General features: G+C 42.4%; 2 protein-coding genes and 1 pseudogene across 2 annotated transcripts; 2 read left to right on the plus strand and 1 right to left on the minus strand.

Moving 5' to 3' along the window:
• Nucleotides 1-1,722: 1,722 nt before the first annotated feature.
• Nucleotides 1,723-4,887, minus strand: LOC139457705 (ankyrin repeat domain-containing protein 29-like). The gene is made up of 2 exons (XM_071239059.1): nt 4,821-4,887; nt 1,723-3,697 (listed from the first exon to the last, which is right to left on the minus strand). Exon 2 carries the CDS (start codon nt 3,686-3,688, stop codon nt 2,480-2,482), a length of 1,209 nt encoding a protein of 402 aa, XP_071095160.1. The 5' UTR covers nt 3,689-3,697; nt 4,821-4,887; the 3' UTR covers nt 1,723-2,479.
• A 2,079-nt stretch (nt 4,888-6,966) lies between these two features.
• LOC139457706 (uncharacterized) lies at nt 6,967-20,303 on the plus strand. Its single transcript, XM_071239060.1, has 10 exons — nt 6,967-6,979; nt 7,445-7,546; nt 10,076-10,534; nt 12,415-12,507; nt 13,273-13,537; nt 14,068-14,325; nt 15,702-15,796; nt 16,438-16,527; nt 17,700-17,910; nt 20,054-20,303. The coding sequence occupies exons 1-10, from the start codon at nt 6,967-6,969 to the stop codon at nt 20,301-20,303; spliced, it is 1,836 nt and encodes a 611-aa protein (XP_071095161.1).
• Nucleotides 20,304-21,230: 927 nt separating this feature from the next.
• LOC139457224 (uncharacterized) lies at nt 21,231-23,869 on the plus strand (annotated as a pseudogene).
• Nucleotides 23,870-26,389: the final 2,520 nt, after the last annotated feature.

Raw genomic sequence — 26,389 nt, forward strand, 5'->3', positions numbered from 1 at the left:
CCCCGCGCGCGTCATACCAAAAGACGTTAAAAGATGGTACTTGTTGTTACACTGTCTGGCGATCGGCATTATGGGGCTAAAACAAGGACTGGTCGGCTCGGAGTCAGTATACTGTGTCTGAGTGGGGTTTTCATGTTAAACTGCGGCAGTCCGGTCTAGTACAAGCACGCACGCACACACACACACACACACACACACACACACACACACACACACACACACACACACACACACACACACACACGTGCCTGCACGTCGCTATGTATGTGCACCAGGATCTTTCACTGCTGATACATATTGTCACTGGATTCTGCACTGATGGTACATGTTGAGGACATATTTATCACACTCATGGTGTCAACGCTGGTGGTGATACCAGACACTCAAAACAACATCCTGCATACTCTTAATCAAGGGGCCGATGGGCAATTGCTCTAAGGCGTCACAAATTCGTTTTACAGAGTAATGTGCCAAAGACAAAACTGGAATAGAACTAGAATTTTCAAAATTGACAATTTTATTAGAATATCAACAAAAACGAAATGATGTATTAAATCATATTCAAACTGTAACAAAGCAAAACATATTCAAATCAAACATTTCCGACTCCATACCAAATTTCCCACACATCAAACAAGAAATAACCGATTTTGACATTTTGTTCTCTCTGTCACCACCTATTCGTTTAAAACCACGAACCTTCACAATCCAACAGTATGACACTGGAATAGTTTTGTTTGTTATCATCTATAGATATACTTTGTAACTTGTATGTATTTAAGATTGCATTTGAACTATATTCTGTAAACATAGTGTTTGTCTACTCCAAAATGAAATAAAATAAATTTTTAAAAAAGAAAAGACAGTGTCATGGATACAGATGAGACAGTGTCAGGGAAACGCTTTACACAGTGTCGGGGTTAAAACTCGGACAGTGTCGGGGATGCGGTTCACACAGTGTCCATCTAGTGTCTGGGTTAAAACTCGGACAGTGTCGGAGAAACTGTTCACACAGTCTCATGGATACCGATCAGTCAATATCGGGGATGCGATTCACACAGTGTCTGGAATATGACCCATCTAGTGTTGGGGTTAAAACTCGGACAGCGTCGGGGAAACTGTTCACACAGTGTCGAGGATATGGCTCACACAGTGGCGGGAATATGGCTCACACAGTGGCGGGAATATGGCTCACACACTGTCGGGGATACGGCTCACACACTGTCGGGAATATGGCTCACACACTGTCGGGGATATGGCTCACACACTGTCGGGGATATAGTTCACACAGTGGCGGGGATATGGCTCAGATACTGTCGGGGATACGGCACACACAGACGCGGGGATATGGTTCACACAGTGGCGGGGATATGGCTCAGATACTGTCGGGGATATGGTTCACACAGTGTCGGGGATATGGCTCACACAGTGGCGGGGATATGGCTCAGATACTGTCGTGGATGTGGTTGACACAGTGTCGGGGATATGGCTCAGATACTGTCGGGGATATGGCTCAGATACTGTCGTGGATACGGTTCACACAGTGCCGGGGATATGGCTCAGATAATGTCGTGGATATGGTTCACACAGTGTCGGGGATATGGCTCAGATACTGTCGGGGATATGGTTCACACAGTGTCGGGGATATGGCTCAGATACTGTCGGGGATATGGTTCACACAGTGGTGGGGATATGGCTCAGATACTGTCGGGGATACGGCTCACACAGTGTCGGGGATATGGCTCAGATACTGTCGGGGATATGGTTCACACAGTCTCGGGGATATGGCTCAGATACTGTCGGGGATATGGCTCACAATGTGGCGGGGATACGGCTCACACTGTGGCGGGGATATGGTTCACACAGTGTCGGGGATATGGCTCAGATACTGTCGGGGATATGGTTCACACAGTGTCGGGGATATGGCTCAGATACTGTCGGGGATATGGCTCACAATGTGGCGGGGATATGGCTCACACTGTGGCGGGGATACGGTTCACACAGTATCGGGGATATGGCTCAGATACTGTCGGGGATATGGCTCACACAGTGCCGGGGATACGGCTCACACTGTGGCGGGGATACGGTTCACACAGTGTCGGGGATATGGCTTAGATACTGTCGGGGATATGGCTCACACAGTGTCGGGGATACGGCTCACACTGTGGCGGGGATACGGTTCACACAGTGTCGGGGATATGGCTCAGATACTGTCGGGGATATGGCTCACACAGTGCCGGGGATACGGTTCACACAGTGGCGGGGATACGGTTCACACAGTGGCGGGGATACGGTTCACACAGTGTCGGGGATATGGCTCAGATACTGTCGGGGATACGGTTCACACAGTGTCGGGGATACGGCTCACACTGTGGCGGGGATACGGTTCACACAGTGTCGGGGATATGGCTCAGATACTGTCGGGGATATGGCTCATACAGTGCCGGGGATATGGCTCAGATATTGTCGGGGATACGGTTCACACAGTGGCGGGGATACGACACAATCTGACAACGTCTCTAACAATCCCAGGTAGGGGCAGGGACGTAACTGCTGTGCTCAGTTGAGGCCCTAGGGCCCTCCTCACTCTGAATGTACACAGATCCTGCAGCGACCGGGGTGCAGTGGCAACCTCCTTTACGTACGACACCAACAACTCATTGCTGTCATTGTCCATGTGGGCAAAGGAAAACACAATGCGACCGTCCTCACCAACGGGCAGACTTGGCTTAAAACCAGAGTCCACTAACAATCTGGCGATGTCCAAATTACATGACGAAACAGCAGACCAAAATGGTGTTGCGTTTTTCAAGCTTGTCGTGTTCAACTCAACATTTAGAAGTACAGTCAGGTAGTAAACTGTTTCGTATGACTGTTTAGTAACTGCATAATTGAGAACCGTGTTCCCGTCATTGTCGTTATCATCTGGGTCGGCCCCGCGCGAATACAACATTTTCATCAGCGGCCAAATCCCGTGTTTCGCCGCCACAAGAATCGGAGTCTCGCGAGACCTGTTACGCGCATGCACATCAGCTCCTGCGTCAAGCAATGCACGTGCTGAACTCTCGTCACCCCACACCGAGGCAATGTGTAGAGGCGTGCACCCGTTATGATCACGTGCTTTTACGTCAGCTCCCTGCGCTAACAGATACGTACACACATCCGCGTTGCCATACTTCACACTCGTGTGGAGCAAGGATGATTTATCAATCTCATTTTTCATATTTACAGGTGCTCCAGCTGTTATGAGATACTTGACAAGGTCAAGATTAGCGTCCAGAGTATTGATAGCCCAGTAGATCGGGGTGTTGTCGTACCCATCGCGAGTGTTGACGTCGATGCCATGCTCTTCTATGAGCGATTTCACCACAGCAAGATGGCCGCCGTATGAGGCCAAGTGAACAGGAGCCATATGTAACACAAGATCACTTGGACTTGCACTCTGATAGGAAAATCCCATTGAAATTAAAGTTTTCATTATGCTAAGATGTCCTGACTGAGCGGCTATGCAAACTGGACAAAATATATCATTCCGCTCGCCGAATTTCACCCTCCTCGCAAAAGAGTCCGCTGTCAAATTGTTGTCAGTCATATATTTATACGCCTCTTCTTCTTCTCCCCTCTTTATCATGGATCGGAGGGGGAGGAAATTCCGAGGGGGATGCAACTCTTCCTCGTCGGAACTCATGCTTGGAATCTGGAGAATACAATAAAAAAATAATTATTATCAAGTAAAGTTTTTTTTCGACAGACGCACGGGGAGGTGCCAGTCGTATCGCGGCGTGTCAGCTTAATGTAGGAGGAAAGCCCGAAGTGATGCAGGTCTCAGACGTTTACCACTTCGGTGAAACCCACGAGCACGGGTATGGTGTTGACAAACCTAGAAACATAATCAGGGCGAACCGGGATTCGAACCCACAATTATAGGTTTCTGGCCAAAGGACGCAACTCTGCACAGCGAATCGCGGTGCCTAGGCGTCTGGGCCACCCGTGCCCCCAATTAAATTTAAGAGTCTGAATATTTTAAGGAAAAACACATTGCAACAATGTAAGTCTTGTGGCAGACAGTTTCTTTATTTTAAACAGTCTGAAGAATGAAGATTTTCTGGGACATTTTATTTGTCACGAGAAAAAAATTACTAATTGATCAACATATTTATCTCTTAATAACAACAACACAAATGGGATTCGAACCAATGTTTTTCTACACACGGAGCCTTCGTCTTCAACTACTAGCCTACCTGCAGCTGGACCAAAAGACGTTAAAAGATGTTACTTGTTGTTACCCTGTCTGGCGCTCGGCATTAAAGGGCTAAAACAAGGACTGGTCGGCTCGGCTTAATACACTTCCTCAGTATTCGACTCACTATACGGGCTAAATGTACAATGAGTGAAGTCCAGTTCAAAATCAACTTTCCAGGGGATTTGCGTTTCAGCTAAAAAAGAAAAGCGTTAATTATCATTTTTCACCCGATAAAGAACGGATACAAGGTTTCAATCGCGTGTTACAGCATTGCGGGTGAGAGCTTTAATTGATTTAGGCTTCACTGATCCCTTGCCTATTAAGGGGCATGGGCATATTTGATAGGATCACACTTTCAGATGCGTAATAGACTAAATGCGCATATTTCGTAAAGTCGCAGATTGAAATCGGAAGATTTTATGAGCGCTTTCGTTAACTATCCAGTCTCAAAGTATGAATTCACCAGCAACGTTGCAGAGAGGCATAGCGGTTCACTCGAACATGTTTGGGGGTCACAGATTGTGTTACATGAATTACAACTGCATAGTTGCTTAAACAATCGCCAGGGCATACTTACATCAGCTGAAACGGGAACAGCTTTCGAGCGTTCGTTACATTACCACTGCGAAACCATGGACGAGGAATGCTCCAAGGGAAGTAACTCTGTTTTGATTTCTGAATGGGAAAGAAAGTTGAGCACTGGGAAAATGGTGTTCAAATCTTCTACTACCATCGGGTACATGTGACGGATGTATTTTTTCATCTTTGAAACCTTTGTTTATTATCCATTAATTCATCAATAAAATAGGTAGCAGGCCAACGAAAATTTCACCGTACGTTTTATGAAATGTTGTTCCGAGGGGTTGCCACTGTGTGGGAAATGATATGCCTGAAATGTTTTAAAAACATGATATTGATAAACTGCGGAACAAAAGAAGATATACACCTATGTGTCATGGTGGCTAAAACTGAAACTAACAAGAAATGGTTTTTCGATGGCGATGTGTTTGAAACAGGAGTCATATTTGTTTTAGGGCCTTTCGTTTGCAGTGTTTCGGCGACTTTTTTAAGCCTGGTAACGTATTGATAACATTTCTAAAAAAAATTATCAAATCCGATTTTCAAGTGTATACTTTCTTTTGCCCGGCAGTTTACTTGCCTTCACAGGCCTCATTTCATAACAGAAATTGCACAATCGGCCATCAATTGAGTAACACGTATATCGTATTCCAGTGTTTAATAATCTGTGAACAAACAGAATTATTAGCCCACTTCACTCAGGCACACTTGTCTGTCGGCGAAAAACCTTGCCGCGATTGTCCCGACCACTCATCCCCCGGTGTGGAGTTATGCTGCCGTGGCTTCTAGTGTCTACACTGAATCTTAGGCCACATTAAAACATATTGCGATTTATATCGATATATATATATTGCGACAGTATATTTAAATAATAAAGTGGACAACCGGACAAAACTGAGTTAGTGAGTTGGGTTCAACGCCGCTTTTAACAGTATTCCAGTTATATCACGGCGTGTCAGCTTAATGTGGGAGGAAAGCCCGAAGTGATGCAGGTCTCAGACGTTTACCACTTCAGTGAAACCCACGAGCACGGGTATGGTGCTGACCAACCTAGAAACATAATTGGTGCGAACCGGGATTCGAACCCACAATCATAGGTTTCTGACGTACCCAAGAGACGCAACTCCGCACAGCGAATCGCGGCGCCTCAGACGACTGGGCCACCCGTGCCCCCGGACAAAAGAAAGTACACATCTATGTTTGATGTTGGCTAAATGAACAAACAAAAAATGTTTTTTCTATGGTGGTGTATTTGATACGGGTTTGAAAGGTAATATTACGTGCACCTATCAGTAAGCATCTCACGACAGGTGACGTCTCAAGGAACATTTTTGGTCAAATTATAATCCAAAATGTATTACCCTTTCAAAAGGATGTTTTTAACAGAGCCCATCCAACTGTTTGCTCTACATTATCCTTCATATAAAGACATCAAATAATTCACCCGGAGAGCGGAAGGTCTTGGGTTCGATCCCCGGCAGCGTCATACCAAAAGATGTTAAAAGATGGTACTTGTTGTTACCCTGCCTGGCGGTCGACATTAGGGGCTAAAAAAGTGAATGTGCGTCGCTATATAAGTGCAATAATCTTGAACGCGATTTTACCTCACCTCACCTAAATAAGCTCGCAGGCAGCAAAAACCCTTAACCTGTCAATGGTCATAATTACAGATCCCAGCGTGAAGTCTCAATCATTTTTGTAATAAAAACATTTGACGTTGCACAAAAACGAAAGGACATTGCTGGTGGTCAGGACCGGTTATATCGAAAAGTGCAACTTCGGAATGAAAAATAACTCTAAAAATTCGGATTTGGAAACGAAATTAGCATGCAACGGAAAATTAATAATAGAGACGATTTTAGAGTCAGTGATAAGATATTAAATCCGATCGTATACCACTACCATTGAGTACGTGGAAGACCCCCTTCTGCTAAACCCTGGGTAAACAGATGGTTGAGATAGAAGAAATGATACCTCCGTACACCCTTCACTAAAGTGCGTGTTCCTTGTGTCGGCCCTGTTCTCAAATAATATTTGTTGACTCCCAAGTCACGACTTCTTACTAAGGTTTATTTCAAGTCTTGATGTCGCATGTAAACCGTAAACCGTATAGCGTTCATTCTGAAACTGTCCGAGTTGAAGTCATGTCCGCAACAGGTGAGTTAAAAAAGACTCCTCGCTACATTTCGACGTTAAGTGTTTATTCAAACCTGCGCCGTAAAAGGCGACTATGCTTGTCGTAAGGGCTACCATGCTTGCCGTAAAAGGCGACTGTGCTTGTCGTAAAATGCGACTTACGGGATCGGGTGGTCAGGCTCGCTGACTTTGTTGATGCAAGTCATCGATCCCAATTGCGTGGATCTATGCTCATGCTGACAATCACTGGATTTTCTGGTCCAGACTCGATTATATACAGACCGCCGTCACATAGCTGGAATATTGCTTAGTGCGGCGTTAAACAACAAACAAAAATATTCAAACCTGCATAGTTTGTTTGTTTTTGTTCTGATTAAATTTGAAAGATTTATTCCCTTTGAAGATAAATCAATGCCTGTAGGAGGTTGGGTTGGTTTTTTTAATTATATAAGTGAATTAAGTTACAACACAGTTATTTTATTGTAGGGGTCAAGGCCGGAGGGTGTTCTGTCATTGTCAAGATTTCCATAGTAACAGTTTCCGTGGTAACCGTTGGCGTCATCGTCGCAATAGCAGTTCCACTGGCTCGTAAGTTGTATACTCTGGTAGATACTACCTTTTTTATATGAATAATTAAACATATTGTATATATTGTGGTTTATGAACAATTACCATTATGCTGATGTATGAACAATTAAACGTTATGACGTTATATGAACAATTTAACATTATGGTGGTTTATGATCAATTAAACGTAAATAAACAATGAAACATAAGGTGTTATATGGACAATAAAACATTGTGATCATGTATGAACAATTAAACATAATGATATATAAACAATTAAACCTTATGATGATATTTGAACAACTAAACATTATTATGGTAAATAAACAACTGAACATCATGATGGTAAATAAACAATGAAACATATGATGATATATGAACAATTAAACATTATGATGATGTATGAACAACTAAACATTATGATGATGTATGAACAACTAAACATTATGATGGTACATGAACAACTAAACATTATGATGGAATATAAACAATGAAACATATGATGATATATGAACAATTAAACATTATGGTGATATATGAACAATTAAACATTATGATGATGTATGAACAACTAAACATTATGATGGTACATGAACAACTAAACATTATGATGGAATATAAACAATGAAACATATGATGATATATGAACAATTAAACATTATGGTGATATATGAACAATTAAACATTATGATGATGTATGAACAACTAAACATTATGATGGTATATGAACAATTAAACATTATTGTGATATATGACCAATTAAACATTATGATGGTAAATAAACAATGAAACGTATGATGATATATGAACAATTAAACATTATGGTGATATATGAACAATTAAAGATTATGATGATATATGAACAACTAAACATTATGATGGTAAATAAACAATGAAACATATGATGATATATGAACAATTAAACATTATGATGATATATGAACAATTAAACATTATGATGATATATGAACAACTAAACATTATGATGATATATGAACAACTAAACATTATGATGGTATATGAACAATTAAACATTATGATGGTATATGAACAACTAAACATTATGATGGTAAATAATTAAACAATGAAACATATGATGATATATGAACAATCAAACATTATGGTGATATATGAACAATTAAACATTACGATGATATATGAACAACTAAACATTATGATGATATATGAACAATTAAACATTATGCTGATATATGAACAGCTAAACATTATGATGGTAAATAATTAAACAATGAAACATTATGATGATATATGAACAATTTAATTTTTTTATGGTGATGTATGAACAATTAAACATTATGCTGATATATGAACAACTAAACATGCTGATATATGAACAACTAAACATTATGATGGTATTTGAACAATTAAACATTATGATGGTATATGAACAACTAAACATTATGATGGTAAATAATTAAACAATGAAACATTATGATGATATATGAACAATTTAACTTTTTTATGGTGATGTATGAACAATTAAACATTATGCTGATATATGAACAACTAAACATGCTGATATATGAACAACTAAACATTATGATGGTATATGAACAATTAAACATTATGATGGTATATGAACAACTAAACATTATGATGGTAAATAATTAAACAATGAAACATTATGATGATATATGAACAATTAAACATTTTTATGGTGCTGTATGAACGATTAAACATTATGGTGATGTGTGAACAATTAAACTTTATGGTGATAAATGAACAATCAACAGGATCGGGTGGTCAGGCTCACTGACTTGGTTGATGCATGTCACCGTATCCCTATTACGTAGATCGATGTTCATGATGTCAATTACTGGATTATCTATGGACACACAGTTTAAATGGCAGGGTGCACACATTTCTTGTGTGGAAACGTGGGGTTCACACAGGGTTTTGGTAGGGCGGGGTGCCCACAGTTCTTTTGGGAAAAGTAGTGGTGGTCATAATTTAAAATACAAAAATGCAAGCACATAATTCGGGACAAAAATAATTCAAATAATTGACATTTTCGCTGAAATACTGGATCCGCATTATCACCACTGACATAGACATGACCATTCTACTGTAAAACATTTTCACGAATGTTCATTCAAACCGCACACTTGCTTTCACGATATGGAGGAGTCAAGACATGTTCTTTACCCACATTCTTTTTCAGAACATCCATCATGTTCAGTAACCGATTTAGAGGACACTTCAATTTTTCCCACCATTTATGGGGAGACGTTTTGGCCACTTTACAGACATGACCTTTTCAACTCAAATTTCGCTTTTGCCCCGATTCTAACTTTTCGCACTCGCTAAACCATTCACAGTGTGTCAGATTCAAGAAGGTTAAATGGTTCATTAGAATCAAGTTTACTTTCATTAATTTGAAACAATCTGAAGAAACAAATAAAAATGATCCCTCCCCATCAAGTAGTTTTGAAAAAAATCAGGAGACATACATATTCTATTTTATCTTCTCAAAATACCAGAACAATCACGCATTTACTCACTCCGTACGTCTGATTTTCTTTCTCCAAGTTCGGAACAACGAAGACGTCGCACAAACAGCTGAAAGCAATGTGACAACAACCCTGCCTCTAACAGTCGACGTCACCGGAACAACCAAAGATCCGCAAGTAACCACTACTGGCAATACGAAGGGCGATAACTCTAGCGGCACGACAGCAGATACCGCTAATTATTCCGGAACAACAACCGTTGGGGTTACAGGAGATACAACCGCTGAGGGAAACGATTTGCAAACAACAAATGGAGACAACTCCACAACAAATGATCCAATAAATGTTGATAGCACCGCTACCATATCAGATGCCCCAACAACTGAAGGCGGTTATAGTGAAAGTACGACGAAGGGAGATAATTCCCAAACAGCAACCTCCAATGACTTTACCGAGAACCTCACCAGCACAACGCCAGCTGTAACAACAACAACTACGCCGCTACCGACCACAACCCCGTATTTTGAATGTACCAATGGTAGGTATTTGTTTACATATCTTCCGAAACCATCATATAGCTAGGCATTCGTCACCACTCGCCCCTTTCCGTAACCTGCAAGAAGACTCGTCCTTCTATCGATGAATGTCATGTGCGAAAATACTACAAACCAATCTGAATGCGCGTATGATTTCAAGTTCTTTGTCAAATAATCCCTCAGAAATAATTTTTGATTTTACATATGTCTTGCATCTAAAAATATACCCAAGACACAGTGAAATGTGTGCAATCATACTGCATAATGCCGCACGTCCCGATGTCCTTTAAATTGCAACTGAAATATATATAAAATATGGGGAAATATATGTGAACCATTACGCAACGAGTGGCAACGAGTGGCCAAAAAATGGCCACGAGAGGAGCAAAAGTCGCTATTCGGCTTGTCCCGGAATGACACGAGTTGGTCACGAATGATAGCTAGGTCGTCATTATTTCCGCCATTTTGGCAGGTTAGCGCAATTTTGTGCGCGAATGACTTCCTCAGTAATAGTTTCCAAGTATTCCAGCTGCCATCTTCATTCGACTCGTAATTTTTTCTGGAGGTTTGAGGAAATAGGGTTGGATATGTTCTATTTCCAGATATTGCTAAAAGCGGCGTAAAACCATACTCACTCACTCTATTTCCGGACATCAATATAACCTACGGTGTACTTGTTGGTGGTTGGTTGGGACTTCTTTAACGTTTATCGATGTCACATTTTACATGTTATTGAGATGAACTGCTCTCAATTTTCGGGGTTTAATCATATTAAACCACAAGAGTACATGCCGGCTCACTGGTATACCTTTGGGATAAGCCCTGGGAACATCTATTTGGACCTGCTGTCGCGTACCGCTATTTAAGAAGCCTCAAATATATACTGAACTGCAAAAGAAACGTCACCATGGATAGATATAGGATAAACCTTATTTGTCCAAACACTGTAAACATACTTTAAGACATATTAAAAATATAAAACTTGGCAAAACTGATCATCAAGGGTGAAATTAAATTGTCAAATGTTCTTAAAGTGAAACTGAGAAAATGGCATCACAAGTCAGTATCTCGTGTGTCCGCCATGTGCATTGATGACTGCTATGCAAGGTTTGTTTTGTTTGTTTGTCTGTTGTTTAACGCCACACTCAGCAATATTCCAGCTATATGACAGTGGTCTGTAAATAATCGAGTCTGGACCAGACAATCCAGTGATTGACATCATGAGCATCGATCCACGCAATTGGGATCGATGACATGTATCAACCACCCGATCCCGTTAGTCGCCTTTTACGACAAGCATAGTCGTCTTTTACAGCAAGAATGGGTTGCTGAAGACCTATTCTACCCCGGATCTTCAAGTGCTTAAGGATCGGATGTTCAGGCTCTGTGACTCCGGTGTCAATCACTGAATTGTTGATTCGATTTTTTACAGGTCGTCGTCATGTACTGAAATGCTGAGTGCGACGTTAAACAACAAACAAACACCGCTCGCTCGCTACACACACGAAAACACACACGAAAAAAAAAACTCCACACACATCGTTATTTATCTGGGACGGCAGCTTGACGTAAGAAAGGCCAAAATGGGTCAGGTGGTCCGGCTCTGTGACATTTTTCATGGGGTTCATAATATCAATCACTGGACTGTCTGGTCCAGACTCCATAATTTTCAGGCCGCCGTCCTATTGCTTAAAGGCGTTAAACAACAGACAAATAAACAGTTGTTGCATGACGGATCCACATTTACGATTGGACAAATAAAGTAATGTTTCAACAACTTTTGCCTACTCCTCCTATAATTATGAACAGGCAGTTATCATATAGCTGTAACAATTCTGAGCATTGTGTAAACTAACATTCACTCACTCATTCTGACGTCCAGGTTTCAACAGGACCGTCATTCTGATGAAAGCCAACGTCGACGCCAACGACTACCTTTTCTTCCGCGGGGGGCTCTCGGGAAGCGTCGTTAACGGTAGGAAAGTTCTTGTCATCCGCCATTTTGACGGCCATCTTGGATCTTGTGTAAATAAACCAGGATGACGGTCTCTGTCATCACTAACATAGTGTTAAAGCACTGTATTTGTCACATGTAAGATGTGTTTCGAGCCAAAACATGATTTAAATCTCATTTGGGGATCTCTACACATTATTATATTCGGAACAAATATCTAACGTATTAATATATATCATTTAAGAAGAACAGGACATTTGGGGCCCATTCATCCAAGGCGCCGCAATTCGCTGCGCCCCACACGATGCCAAAAACTAATGATCGTAGGGAAGAGAAAGTATGGATGTCAACTTCTTTATTATGAGGAACACAACGTTTCGGAGTATATGCTTACTCCTTCATCAAGTGAATGAAGGAGTAATCATTTCCTCCGAAACGTTGTGTTCCTCAAAATAAAGAAGTTCACATCCATATATTCTCTTCCTTATATGCATCATTTCTAAATGCCTTTCAAAGACCTAAATGATTGTAGGTTCATATATCCAGTTCGCCCTGGTCATATATCCAGTTCTAGGTTTGTCACCACCATACCCTTTTTCGTTGGTTTCACCAAGGTTGTAAACGTCTAAGACCTGCATCACTTCGGGCTTTCCTCCCTTATAAAGATAACACTCCGTGATACTGAATACAGTTAAAAGCAGCATGTATCGGCTTTTACAAGACGGCGACTGGTCAGTCTGATTGCTAGAATCTTTAACGAGTAATGACAGAGTTGTTTACTTCCAGCTCATACAAGCTTCACAGGCCGATGTCTCAGCGTGGTGGGAAACACCAACCCATGTAGCGTCTCTATTCAACACAGAACCTTTGTCTCATCCGGTGGCTTTAACGCATATAACGCATGGGCAGTGGGTGATAACTACCTCGACTGGTACGGGTTCGAATCCACGCAGGGCGAGTACAAACAATCTCCGAAAGCTGTGGCGGAAGGGTCCCCGGCTGTTCTCACAACCAGTGACGACACGAAGCCTAACTACCTCTCTTACAACACGTAAGTATGAACGTGCAAACGAAGTGAAAATACCTATAAGTAAAATAGTCTTTTCATTTAACAATCCACCTAGTATAAGGGGCCGGCCACTTGATATGGGGGCAGGGTTGGGGATGGGGGTGGGGGATGGGAGTGGAGTTGTTTTCTGGGACGATTAATTTTGGGGATAAAATCCCAGGTCACGGTGTATTCTCGGTGTACACATGTACATGTGACCCGTGAAGATCCGGGGTAGAATAGGTCTTCAGCAACCCATGCTTGGCGGAAAAGGCGACTATGCTTGTCGTAAGAGGCGACTAATGGGATCGGGTGGTCAGGCTCGCTGACTTGGTTGATACATGTCATCGTACCCAATTGCGTTGATCGATGCTCATGATGTCAATCACTGGTTTGTCTGGTCCAGACTCGATTTTTTACAGACCGTTGTCGTATAGCGGTAATATTGCTGAGTGCGGCGTTAAACAACAAACAAACAAACAAACAAACAAAACATGTACATTTTATGTCTGTATTTCGGGTTGCTCATCAAGGTTCGGCGAAGACTACTGGGCCATGGATGTGTGTATGGACTGTACTGGTACTATCCAGGGTTGGTTTGAGGTAATAGGCTACACCAACGCAACACTCCTGGAGAGTCGGACTTTCACCATAGCCCAACCCGCAACCTGTAGTGGCACAGCGGCCGAAGCGACCGACGTAAGGCCATTCGGCAGCGTGTACCACGTAGGCCACTGCGGGCGGGTCAACGTATTTGAATTTGGAGAAAACAACTGTACTATCAACCAATTGTAAGTTCATGTCTGGTTTCGGAACAGACGGCACAGCACCCGAATAAACTTGGTTTATTCTGCTACCTTAATATGCATTCGGGAACAAATGGATTCGTGGTATTGTATTTATTGTCTGTAAACCACGTAACGCCAAACAGGAAGACCCTGTATAAAGAATAGGACGTGTCATTCCTCGTTATCAACAATATTTCAGCTATATCACAGCGGCCTGAAATTCGGGTGGTTATTAGCGTCTTTTTAGTAGTATATTTCAGTGTCCAAAAAGAGTGATTGAGTGAGTGAGTGCATGAGTTTGGTTTAACGCCGCTTTTAACATCATTCCAGTTATATCACGACGTGTCAGCTTAACGTGGGAGGAAAGCCCGAAATGATGTATGGCTCAGACGTTTACCACTTTGGTGAAACCCACGAGCACGGGTATGGTGCTGACAAACCTAGAAACATAATCGGGACGAACGGGAATTCGAACCCACAATCATAGGTTTCTGGTGTGCCCAAGGGACGCAACTCTGCACAGCGAATCGCGGCGTCTTAGACAAATGTGTATCCATAGGGTCTTGGCATTATCACTACCGGCACTGGTTTCATATCGAATCTTGTCTTGAACTTCGGATAAGTCGATGTAACGAGGGGCGTTCAATAAGTTTTGCAACGTGGGCATTTGTGTTTACACAAACAATGTCAACTTGTGGCAGGTGTGACACTAGTCATAACATCAGGTTGACACGTGTCATAACAAGTTCCAGACACAACAATAAGTAAGATGGCTTCATTCACCTAAGGGTGGTCACAGTCATGGATTCTCTCAAACATGAACAACGCGCTGTAATAAAGTTCCTTACATGGTCCGGTTCACATGTCGAGAATTGCACAGGCCGCCATATGTGAATGTGGATTCGAACAGTTAAATCACCCACCCGACAGCCCAGACTTAGCCCCCAGTGACTATTTCCTGTTCCGGCAAATGAAATCTGCCCTACGTGGAAGACGTTTCCGGGATGACGAGGACATAAAGGCAGCCACAGAGGCGTGGTTAGAGGGCCAATCTGCAGATTTTTATAAAAGTGGTATTAAAAGCTTGAAGGACAAATGGAATAAGTGTATTTGGTTGAATGGAGATTATATTGAAAAATAAAAGTGCAAAAGATATTCTGCGACTTGGACTTATATTGAAGTTGCAAAACTTATTGAACGCCCCTCGTAAGTCAATGACAGCCGGGATCCAGAGTTCGACTGGATCGGGGGGAGGCACTTGCTCATAATATCAACCACTGGTTTGTTTCCGCCCAGACGATTACTTACATGATATTTTCTGAAATTAAAAAACATTTCCGTCTCTCATTATTTCGATGGTTTCTATGACCTTTGTACAGCAATCCTCCCGACTCCAACAACAACGCCAACCAATCACAAGCTACACCATCAACATCGACTACGCCAAGCTCGACTACGCCGGTATGCCCGTCCGGTAGGTTGTTTACGTTGTGTTAGATATTTCAATGCTATATATTGTACTGTGTAGACTTTCATTTCCCCTAGGTTTGGGTCGGTCACTTGTTCAATTACGTGTCATCGTGTCCCGACGGCGTGGGACGTTGCTCATAATATCAATCACTGGGTTGCTGGTCCACACTACATGTCGTCCATGCTTCGTCACATAGCTGGAATATTCTGAGTGTGACGTTGAACAACAAACACACATGTTAAATATATGAATGTTTTAAAAAAGAAACTGCATTTTGGGCTGGATACATTTCAAGCAGGTGTGCTGAACTAAACCTTCCATTGTCTTTACAATGTCTTGGCAGTATGGGTGTACGCATGGTCGAGTGATCTAAGATGCAGCAATTCCCTTTCGCGTACCATAAGCATGCCAGGATCCGCTGATAGAAGGCTTGAATACCGGAATCGCCCCGATTATGTTTCAATGTTTGTCAGGGCCATACCTTTGCTTTTGTTATTATAAGGTAAACGTCTGAGACCTAGAGACCTTTCATCCTAGATTAAACTGACATGCCGTGTATCTAAAATCCATACGCATGCACGCACGCACGCACGCACGCACTCACTCACTCACTAGCTCACTCACTCACTCACTCACTGTTGCAGGTATGAGTAGGACTGTCGTGTTGATTCAGTACAACTCTACAGACCCGGAAGTGTTCATATCGGGAGGGGTTCCCGCCAACTACACAACAGGTACTTGCTCATTCAGGCGTGATCTGAAGGGGTGGTCAAAAAGTCTAAGAAACACAACTAACAATTGTGTTTAATTATATTTTTCAACATAATCTCCTTGCTTTTCAATAATATTCTCATATCGAAAGTGATGCTTTTAAATTCCAGTCCGGAAGAAGTTTTCTGAAGCCACCCTAGAAAACCCATTCACGGGTTTCCACGAAGGTATTCATTCAGTTTAGAAACTAGATGGAAATCACTTGGTGCCAGGTCTGGCGAGTATGGAGGGTGAGGCAGCCTTTGCAAGTCGAGAGGTGTGAGAAGAGGCATTGTCATGAAGTGGTAGAACTCCAGCAGTCAGCATTCCTCGCCGCATTTGTTTAATAGAATCTCTCAGGCGATGAGGCAAATCAGCATAGTAGGCACCGGTAATCGTCTTTTCACTTTCTGAGTAATCAACAAGGATCCCACCCTTTGCATCCCAGAATACAGTGGCCATAACATTCTTCACTGATCTTGAAGACTTGGTTTTCTTTGGTGCCAGAGAAATTGAATGGTGCCATTCCATGGATTGACGTTTTGACTCGGGATCGTAGTGGTAGACCCATGTTCATCACCCGTAACTAATCTCTCTTTGAATTTAGAAACTTTGGCATCCAACGAACAGATACCTTATTCATCTGTAAATATTCAGGAATAATAGTTTCAGTCGATCCATGGCTTAAACCTGTGTCTTCCTCAAGTTCAGCAATGTTAATACGTCTATTTGACAACATAGTTTTTCTTTCTGCTTGATTGAATCTTCATTGGTGGAAGTTGAGCGACATCCAGATCTAGGGTCATCATTAAGGCTTGTTCTCCCAGCCTTAAACACAGCTACCCAACGTTTAACAGTAGAGTAGCTTGGGCACTTATCCCCATATACTTGTGACACATGCGGTCATGTATTTCTTGGGGAGTACTTTCTCTGAAGTTAGTAAGGCTTAGAACTTTTTGAACAGTCCTCATATGCTTACCCAGCATTGCTGCTCATTGAATTTAAGTAACCAAACATAAGACCACGATTATAATAATAATAATAATAATAATAATAATAATAATAATAACGACGACAACGATGATAAGGATGATGATGGTGTTGTCGACGACGACGACGATGATGATGATGTTGATGATCAAACTTCTTCCTTCAGCTGTACCTTCTACGATCGAGATAAGCCACCGCGAGTTAGGTACTGGACGCTACTTCGACGCCTACAAGGCATGGGCTGCTGGCGACGACTTCCTCGACTACGATGGAGGGGAAGTTGACCAGGGCCAGTACAACAACGTCTCGGCGGCTGGGTCGCCGACGGTGAGGACAAGCAAAGACATCGCCAGCCCGCAATACTACCTCTACAACACGTAAGTCAAATCTATTTATCCTAACCACATTGTCCGAGTTACTGATCAACAATTGCCGGTATCGTTTACATTTTGCATAAATCTTCTAAGGCTTCGAAGATACCATGGAGTACCATGGAGTCGAATGATGGACGTCGATCGAACGCTTTAAAGATGATTATAGTTAAAATGGATAGAATTATCATTAAATCGCCCGCATGTTATAAGAAATGAGCGGGCCACTGTAATTTGATAATGCCCCCATATTGCTTGACGACGGGCGATTATCACGATTATCAATAGTTTCCATATTGGTAAAAGTGGGTCGAGTTGATTGCAGTACATGTTTCAAACCCGATATTGTTGTTTCTTTATATTTGATAAAAAAATTCCATCCATTTTAGCTATAATAACGGTAACGCTATTTTTCAGGGTGCTATCATTTGCAGAAGCCCTCGGTCTTTTCAGTTAATGGAAATGCTGTGAAAAATAGCGTTACCGCTATTATAGCTTAAATGGATGGACTTTTTTTATCAAATTTAAAGATGTATAGGCTCCAGAGTATATGTTTCACGCAACAATTTCACCTATACCATTCCACGCCACATATACTTCTCCAATCCACCAGCCTATACTCACCCCGTTAAAAATTAAGAGACTTGAGTACTATTTTTTTCATATAACCTATAGGGGCGGTGGGGTAGCCTTGTGGTTAAAGCATTCGCTGGAGGCCCCTACATGGGTGATATTGATGAAATATTGCTAAAAACGGCGTAATATCCAACTCATTCACTTATATAAACTATACGTAACTTCATTCGTATTCACCACTTTGACGTATTCACCGCTCTGTCATATTGACCACCTCGTCGTATTCGCCCCTGTATCATATTCGCCACTTTTGTCATATTGACCACCTCGTCGGATTCGCCACTTTTGTCATATTGACCACCTTGTCGTATTCGCCCCTGTATCATATTCGCCACCTTGGCATATTCACCATCTCGTCGGATTCGCCACTCTTGTCATATTGACCACCTCGTCGAATTCGTCACTCTGTTTTATTAATTACTTTGCCATATTTACCACTCTGTCCCATTCACCACTTTGTCGAATTCACCACTCTGTCATACTAACCACTTTGTCGTTTTCACCACTCTGTCGTATTCACCATTTTCTCATATGCATCACTCTGCCCTATTCACCTCTGTCGTATTCACCATTTTCTCATATGCATCACTCTGCCCTATTCACCTCTGTCGTATTCACCATTTTCTCATATGCATCACTCTGCCCTATTCACCTCTGTCGTATTCACCATTTTCTCATATGCATCACTCTGTCCTATTCACCTCTGTCGTATTCACCATTTTGTCGTATTCATCACTCTGCCCTATTCACCTCTGTCGTATTCACCATTTTCTCATATGCATCACTCTGCCCTATTCACCTCTGTCGTATTCACCATTTTCTCATATGCATCACTCTGTCCTATTCACCTCTGTCGTATTCACCATTTTGTCGTATTCATCACTCTGCCCTATTCACCTCTGTCGTATTCACCATTTTCTCATATGCATCACTCTGCCCTATTCACCTCTGTCGTATTCACCATTTTCTCATATGCATCACTCTGTCCTATTCACCTCTGTCGTATTCACCATTTTGTCGTATTCATCACTCTGCCCTATTCACCTCTGTCGTATTCACCATTTTGTCGTATTCATCACTCTGTCCTATTCACCTCTGTCGTATTTCACCATTTTGTCGTATTCATCACTCTGTCCTATTCACCTCTGTCGTATTTCACCATTTTGTCGTATTCATCACTCTGTCCTATTCACCTCTGTCGTATTTTCACCATTTTGTCGTATTCATCACTCTGCCCTATTCACCTCTGTCGTATTTCACCATTTTGTCGTATTCATCACTCTGTCCTATTCACCTCTGTCGTATTCACCATTTTGTCGTATTCATCACTCTGTCCTATTCACCTCTGTCGTATTTCACCATTTTGTCGTATTCATCACTCTGTCCTATTCACCTCTGTCGTATTCACCATTTTGTCGTATTCATCACTCTGTCCTATTCACCTCTGTCGTATTCACCATACTCTCGTAGTCACCACTTTGTCGTAATAACGTCTCTTTCGTATTCACTGCAGCCTCGGTGACGACGTGTACTCCATGGAGGTGTGCATGAACTGCAGCCAGACCTACAACGGCTGGTTCGAGGTGTACCTGACCTGGGCGGGCGGACATGAGCCCCAGTTGAACCAGGACGGCTTGTGTTCCGGCAACGCTGACGACAACGAAAGAACCAGGAACATCACTGGGACGTTCCACATTGCCTTTTGTGGGAAACTGAATGAATTTTACACCAATAGCTCTGCCTGCTCTATCAGAAACTTCTAAATGTGGAATCCGCATTCTTACATCCGTCCGGATAAACAATTTTTCGGATATAAGAATTTTCGGATGAAGAAATCATAAGGACGTTGTGCTTTTTTATGACTTTTCACAGCGAAGCAATTTGCTCAGTTAACTCAATTTTTTGTGGACATACCTCTATGTAATCATGTTATGTCCACAACAACAAAATTCACTATTACGCAATTCCTACTATGTGAGGCTCAGAATATCAGTCAACTCTCGTACATGGCATATGTATATTATACATTTTAATTACGTGCACGTGTCTTTCGCGTCAACACTGACACACCAGTCAGTGGGTTGTCGTCATGGTAACGGCACATTTGTCTGTCGTCAATTGTCTCAATACATCTTCCCTCCTCAGTGGGTGAGTGAGTATGGTTTTACGGCGCATCAAGCAATATTCCAGCAATGAATGTTTGTTGTTTTAACGCCGCACTCGGCAATATTCCAGCTATATGACGGCGGTCTGTAAATAATCGAGTCTGGACCAGACAATCCAGTAATTGACATCATGAGCATCGATCCACGCAATTGGTATACAATGACATGTATTAACCAAGTCAGCGAGCCTGACCTCTCGATCCCGTTAACTAAGCTGCCTTTTGCAAGAAGCATTGTCGCCTTTTACGGCAAACGCGAGTTGCTGAAGATCTATAACACGGATCATCACTGATCGATTCTTTCATGTGACTAATGTATGCAAACTAGTTAATCAGACTAGCCATACCATTACAGATTAACTGTAGTCATATGAAAGAATCGGATGTTCTTTAACTTCTTTTGAGTGGCATATATAGACCCAAAAATTAGACCAAAAAAAGTGGCATTTCAATATTGGTAATCTTCGGTAGCTCTCGTCAAGTTTGGGTTTAAAGGGATCTTTTTTGACAGCCATTGCTCAAAAGTATGCATGGTTTCTCCGATACAAGTAGAGGAACAAACATTTTTTCAGGGCATTCCACGTGAACGGTGAATAAATTATTACTTGTTTTAAATCTGAGGCAAAATAACAATAAACTACGTTTATTACAAACACGCTTATAACTGTTTTTTTTTGGCCCCAGCCATTTCCGGTATATATGCTGTATATATCCTTATAACGGACTACGGTTATAACGAACTAAAATTAGTGGTCCATTTGCGTTCGTTATAACCCTACTTTACTGTATTTATGTTTCAATATTATCATCTTTGACACGGGTACATCTGAGCATCTGTGTATCCAAGTGTGATTAATGCACTGTCTCACTTCCAAAATCTTTATCCAATGGCCCATGAGCAGTGTGTCCCTGAGTAACACACTTACGGATACTCAAACCCCTCTTCCAGTAGTAGTAACGGTTCCCCGGCACGTGGCTGCACGGATGTATAATGTCCTCCAGGGAAGATACCTGCTGTTTATGTACTTGGTTCAATTTAGAACGACATATCCCGTCACCACTGGACCCTCAAATTCTTCTGCCAGTCACCCGCCAACAGCCACCCCCTATAATAACATGTACAGGTACAGGTTAATGTATCCATAAAGTCACTGGTTGGTGTTCTCATTGCAATCAACTGCTATACAGTTCAACAGGAGTATTACCCCTGGAACTTCGAATCCATGCGATCAGTATCTATTTACGACTAGACGGTACAAGTCGGTGATATCATATACAGCCAACCACTATTAAGTTCGACAGGGGTGTTACCCCTGGAACTTAGATTATCGGTATTCAGTTGACCATCAAGCAAAAAAAACCAAAAAACAAAGTATAACCATACCTCAGTGTAAGACTACATCCATATATATATATATATATATATATATATATATATATATATATATATATATATAATTAACACTATATACGTTATATATATATATATATATATATATATATATATTTAATTAATTAACACTATATACGTTATATATATAGGCAGTGAGTGAGTTATATTTAAAGTCACATTGGAAGAATTGCAGCCATATCGTGACTATCAAGGTTATATGTTTATAAATACAATTAAACTTATATAAAAACCTGCCAACGAAGGACAGTAAAAAGTACTAGACTTATCACAGAAAAAGGTTTTAAAACTAGAATGGAATCATAAAAAAGGGTAGCAATTGTACATAACAATAACATGATAAAAACGGGCTATAGATCGCCAGCCCCTGAGTATATATCTTCTTATATTTGCTCGTATCTGAGGGGCGGTCGGGTAGCCTAGTAGTTAAAGCGTTCGCTCGTCACGCCGAAGACCCGGGTTCGATTCCCGACATGGGTACAATGTGTGAAGCCCATTTCTGGTGTCCCCCGCCGTGATATTGCTGGAATATTGCTAAAAGCGGCGTAAAACCATACTCACTCACTGCTCGTATCTGATAACGTGATGGAGAACCACCTGGCTGAACGCGTAGTAACTCCCCATGACGAGGAATCGGAAAAACAACCTCCCCTGTTGTCATTCCAGGGAAAATTTGGCGGAAATTAAGCCAGCTCTCCCCCGTTCTAAAGTGTTTAGCGGGATCTAGCTAATGGAAAATTCAAAACATATAAGCGTCCGCGCTTCACCTTACATCCCCCGATACTTTTTACACCCAGCACCCCTGATTTGGCCGAACGCATAGGACGGGCCCTCACCCTAGCGGCATATCCGACCTCCCTGACGGACATATCTTCCACGGCGGATATAGGGGCAGCCGTACTTTTGATGTACGGCTTATACTTCGATCTACCAGTCTTGGTAGACCTGGTGGTCAAGACTGCAATTCGCACGTTAGATTTGGCAATCCTTTTCCAGCTAACGCAGCTTCAGACGGACATGGGAGCCGACTTGCAAGCTTACGCGCAGTTATTCTGGCAGCTGCTGGACATTCCCAGAACCGGGATTGGGTATACACTGTCCAAACCGAGTGCAACAAAAACTGTAGGAAGTCTGAGATTCGCAAGGGCCAGGTTCCCTTGCAGGGGAACACAATTCGAATTGCCGCACGTTTTAAAAAGTTGCGCCCTTTGCATGGATGAAACTTTTCCGTTTGCGGATTCAGGAACCAATTTCCCACCAATAACATTCTGTAAATGGTGCCGTCGGGTGCAGCATGCGGAATGTGCTGTCGCCCTTTTGAAACTGTCCGATATATCCTACCGTACAGTAACGCCCTACGCGGGGGCACCAGACCCCCGACGATTTATGGAACTACTCCTCCCTCCTAGGGTCGATATGAACGCGGCCATGACACAAGGAGGGATGTGGGAGAGTCGTTTTCCCCCGCCGTTAGACCTAACTTCAATTTAGACCAGTGCTCTGTTTGTCGAGTACCATTTGGACTAAATTGCGGGAAGGTGTCAACCGCAATTCCTCCTATCCTGACAAACAATCCAGACGTCAGTCCGCCCCAACACCTACTAAATAGATTTGACGTTACGACGTTTATTAATTATTTCAGGCCAACGTCGGTGCTAGTACGACCACGGCAACCGGTCCGGTTGTATTTGGGCCGAGCATCCCACCCCACCCCCCCACCCCCCACACACACCCATCCCACACTTTTTCATTAGTACATTAGAAGTGATATTTGTATTAGAGTTTGTTACAGGTGAATATATATTTGTATGAAAAGTGTTATGAAGTAATATCTATAGTGGTAGTTACATTACGCATAATATATGTGTCGATATGGCGATATAACTTCTCGTTATGAGAATGATAGTAAGGTTAAGATAAAACCAATTATTATTTTTTGATGAGTCGTTTCTGTTTAGACATTGAACTGTTATTGTAAAAACGATGTGGTTATTATAATGTTCCACATCTATTGAAATTGTATGTATAATGAATATTGTACAATGACGCTGTGAAACTGTCCACGGTCAACCAGTTTATGGTCACGATGGTTATCACCCAAAGTATTCCAAATATTCCAAATTCAAAAAGTGAATCAACGTCTTGAGAGTGTGAGGACACACTCTTCGCCAAAACGGGGGTCGTATTATAGGCATAGGTGAGGTGAAATGGGGTTTAACGTCGCGTCCAATATTATTGCACTTATATAGCGACGTACATGCACGTGTGTGTGTGTGTGTGGCTTCTTGTACTAGACCGGACTGATCCTGATTTATAGTGCTAGCCCACTGAGATACCATGCCGCAGTTTAACATGAATACCCCACTCAGACACAGTATACTGACTCCGAGCCGACCAGTCCTTGCTTTAACCCCTTAATGCCGAGCGCCAGACAGGGTAACAACAAGTACCATCTTTTAACGTCTTTTGGTATGACGCGGCCGGGGATCGAACCCCGGACCTTCCGCTCTCCGGGCGGACGCTCTACCACTGGACCACGGAGGCGGTCATATAGGAGACGGGCTGCTCTGGTAGTTGAAGACTACGGGAGCATGCCTGGCCACCAGTAACCATGGGTGAGGGTAGTAGGTCGAGAGCTATACATTAATGAAAAATGATTAACTAGATAGGAAATGGATAAAAAGTGGAACAGAGATGAGTAGGACGGAAACGTCAGGGACTTGAGACATATATGGTATTGGCCGGGGGGGGGGGGGGGGGGGGGGGGGGGGGGATAGTTCGAATTCCAAAAGGGTGAGAAGCTAAAGCACGAATAAGGTGATGGTTATTAGATAAGAATGGGGGGAGAACGACCTAAGGTGAGGGGGGAAAGGTGGTTGACCAGTGGAATAGGAAAAAAATGGGAAAAACCTTGACGTAAGCTGGGGGTAAAAAGACGGGGAGACCCAAGGTTCGGGGTGGCTCGAGGGTCCCACTTGAGCACCACGGTCTCGATCTTACTCTTGGAAACGCCAGATTAGACCTCCAGTATTTCGGCCAGGACTGCCTGAAGCTTCGCGGCTAAAGTCCATTAGTACATCGTGACCATAAAGTTGGTGATCAATCTTTTGATTGAATAAAAAGCCATCGACGAAGAACACTCTTTGTGCTCATTGGGAGAATTACGGTAATTTATCCAAGGCCATCGGGTTCTGACTTGGTACCTCTCGCTCATCCCCGACTGTCAGCACCAAGAACGAGGGGATTGCCGTAGTCAGGTGAAGAGGTAACGACTGTTACACTCCGGTAATTAAGACCAACTAACACCAATTAACACCGCTCATTAAGAAGTTTAAAAGTACCTTGGATACATGCACGTGTGTGTGTGTGGCTGTGGCTGCTTGTACTAGTCCGGACTGATGCCGATTTATAGTGCTATCTCACTGAGATACCGTGCCGCAGTTTTACATGAATATCCCACTCAGACACAGTATACTGACTCCGAGCCGACCAGTCCTTGTTTAAGCCCCTTAATGCCGAACGCCAGACAGGGTAACAACAAGTACCATTTTAACGTCTTTTGGTATGACGCGGTATGATCGAACCCCGGACCTTCCGCTCTCCGTGCGGACGCTCTACCACTAGACCACGGAGGCGGTCTAAGGACAGATGGTCATTAATAGAGTTAATGTTGCTTCTTGACGTTTGTTATTCTCTTGAAAATGTTTCGTTATAAACTGTAAATTTTTCATTTTACTCGTCAATCGAGACTGTTCGTTTCGCAAAGCGACATTTTGGTTAATTGACAAGCGTGCATTCTTTCGCTCCTAACAGCGGTCTAGTAGATTTCGAGAATATTTTTTTAAAGTAAATGTTGATTTTGCATATAATCATATCTAGATGTATGGTAAAGAGTTTTCGTTACCCTAAGTATAGTTTTATATTCTTTAAGATTTTGCAAACACGGAACTAAATTTTATGTCGCAAATACAAGGGGTGATGAAACGTCGCTGTGTTTTCCCCCGATGAGAGAAACATGATATTGCACTCGACACATGAAATATCATCTGTATATCTCACCTCTAGTATCATTTAATCGCTTTAGAAAAATAATCCATTCAATGATTTTCAATTTCCAACGTGATTTCAAGAAATCCAGAACGGGAAAAGAACCCCGACAGGGGATCGAAGTAAGCTGCAATGCAATCATTCGCACGTGCATCTCAATCAGCTGAGCACGTGCAGCACGTGAGGCTGGAGAAGTCATCGCCGCGGGCACACAGAGCTAGCAGTCG

The sequence above is a fragment of the Haliotis cracherodii genome, unplaced genomic scaffold (genome assembly GCF_022045235.1).
Source record: "Haliotis cracherodii isolate W230 unplaced genomic scaffold, xgHalCrac1.p SCAF_12, whole genome shotgun sequence".
NCBI classification, from domain to species: domain Eukaryota; kingdom Metazoa; phylum Mollusca; class Gastropoda; order Lepetellida; family Haliotidae; genus Haliotis; species Haliotis cracherodii.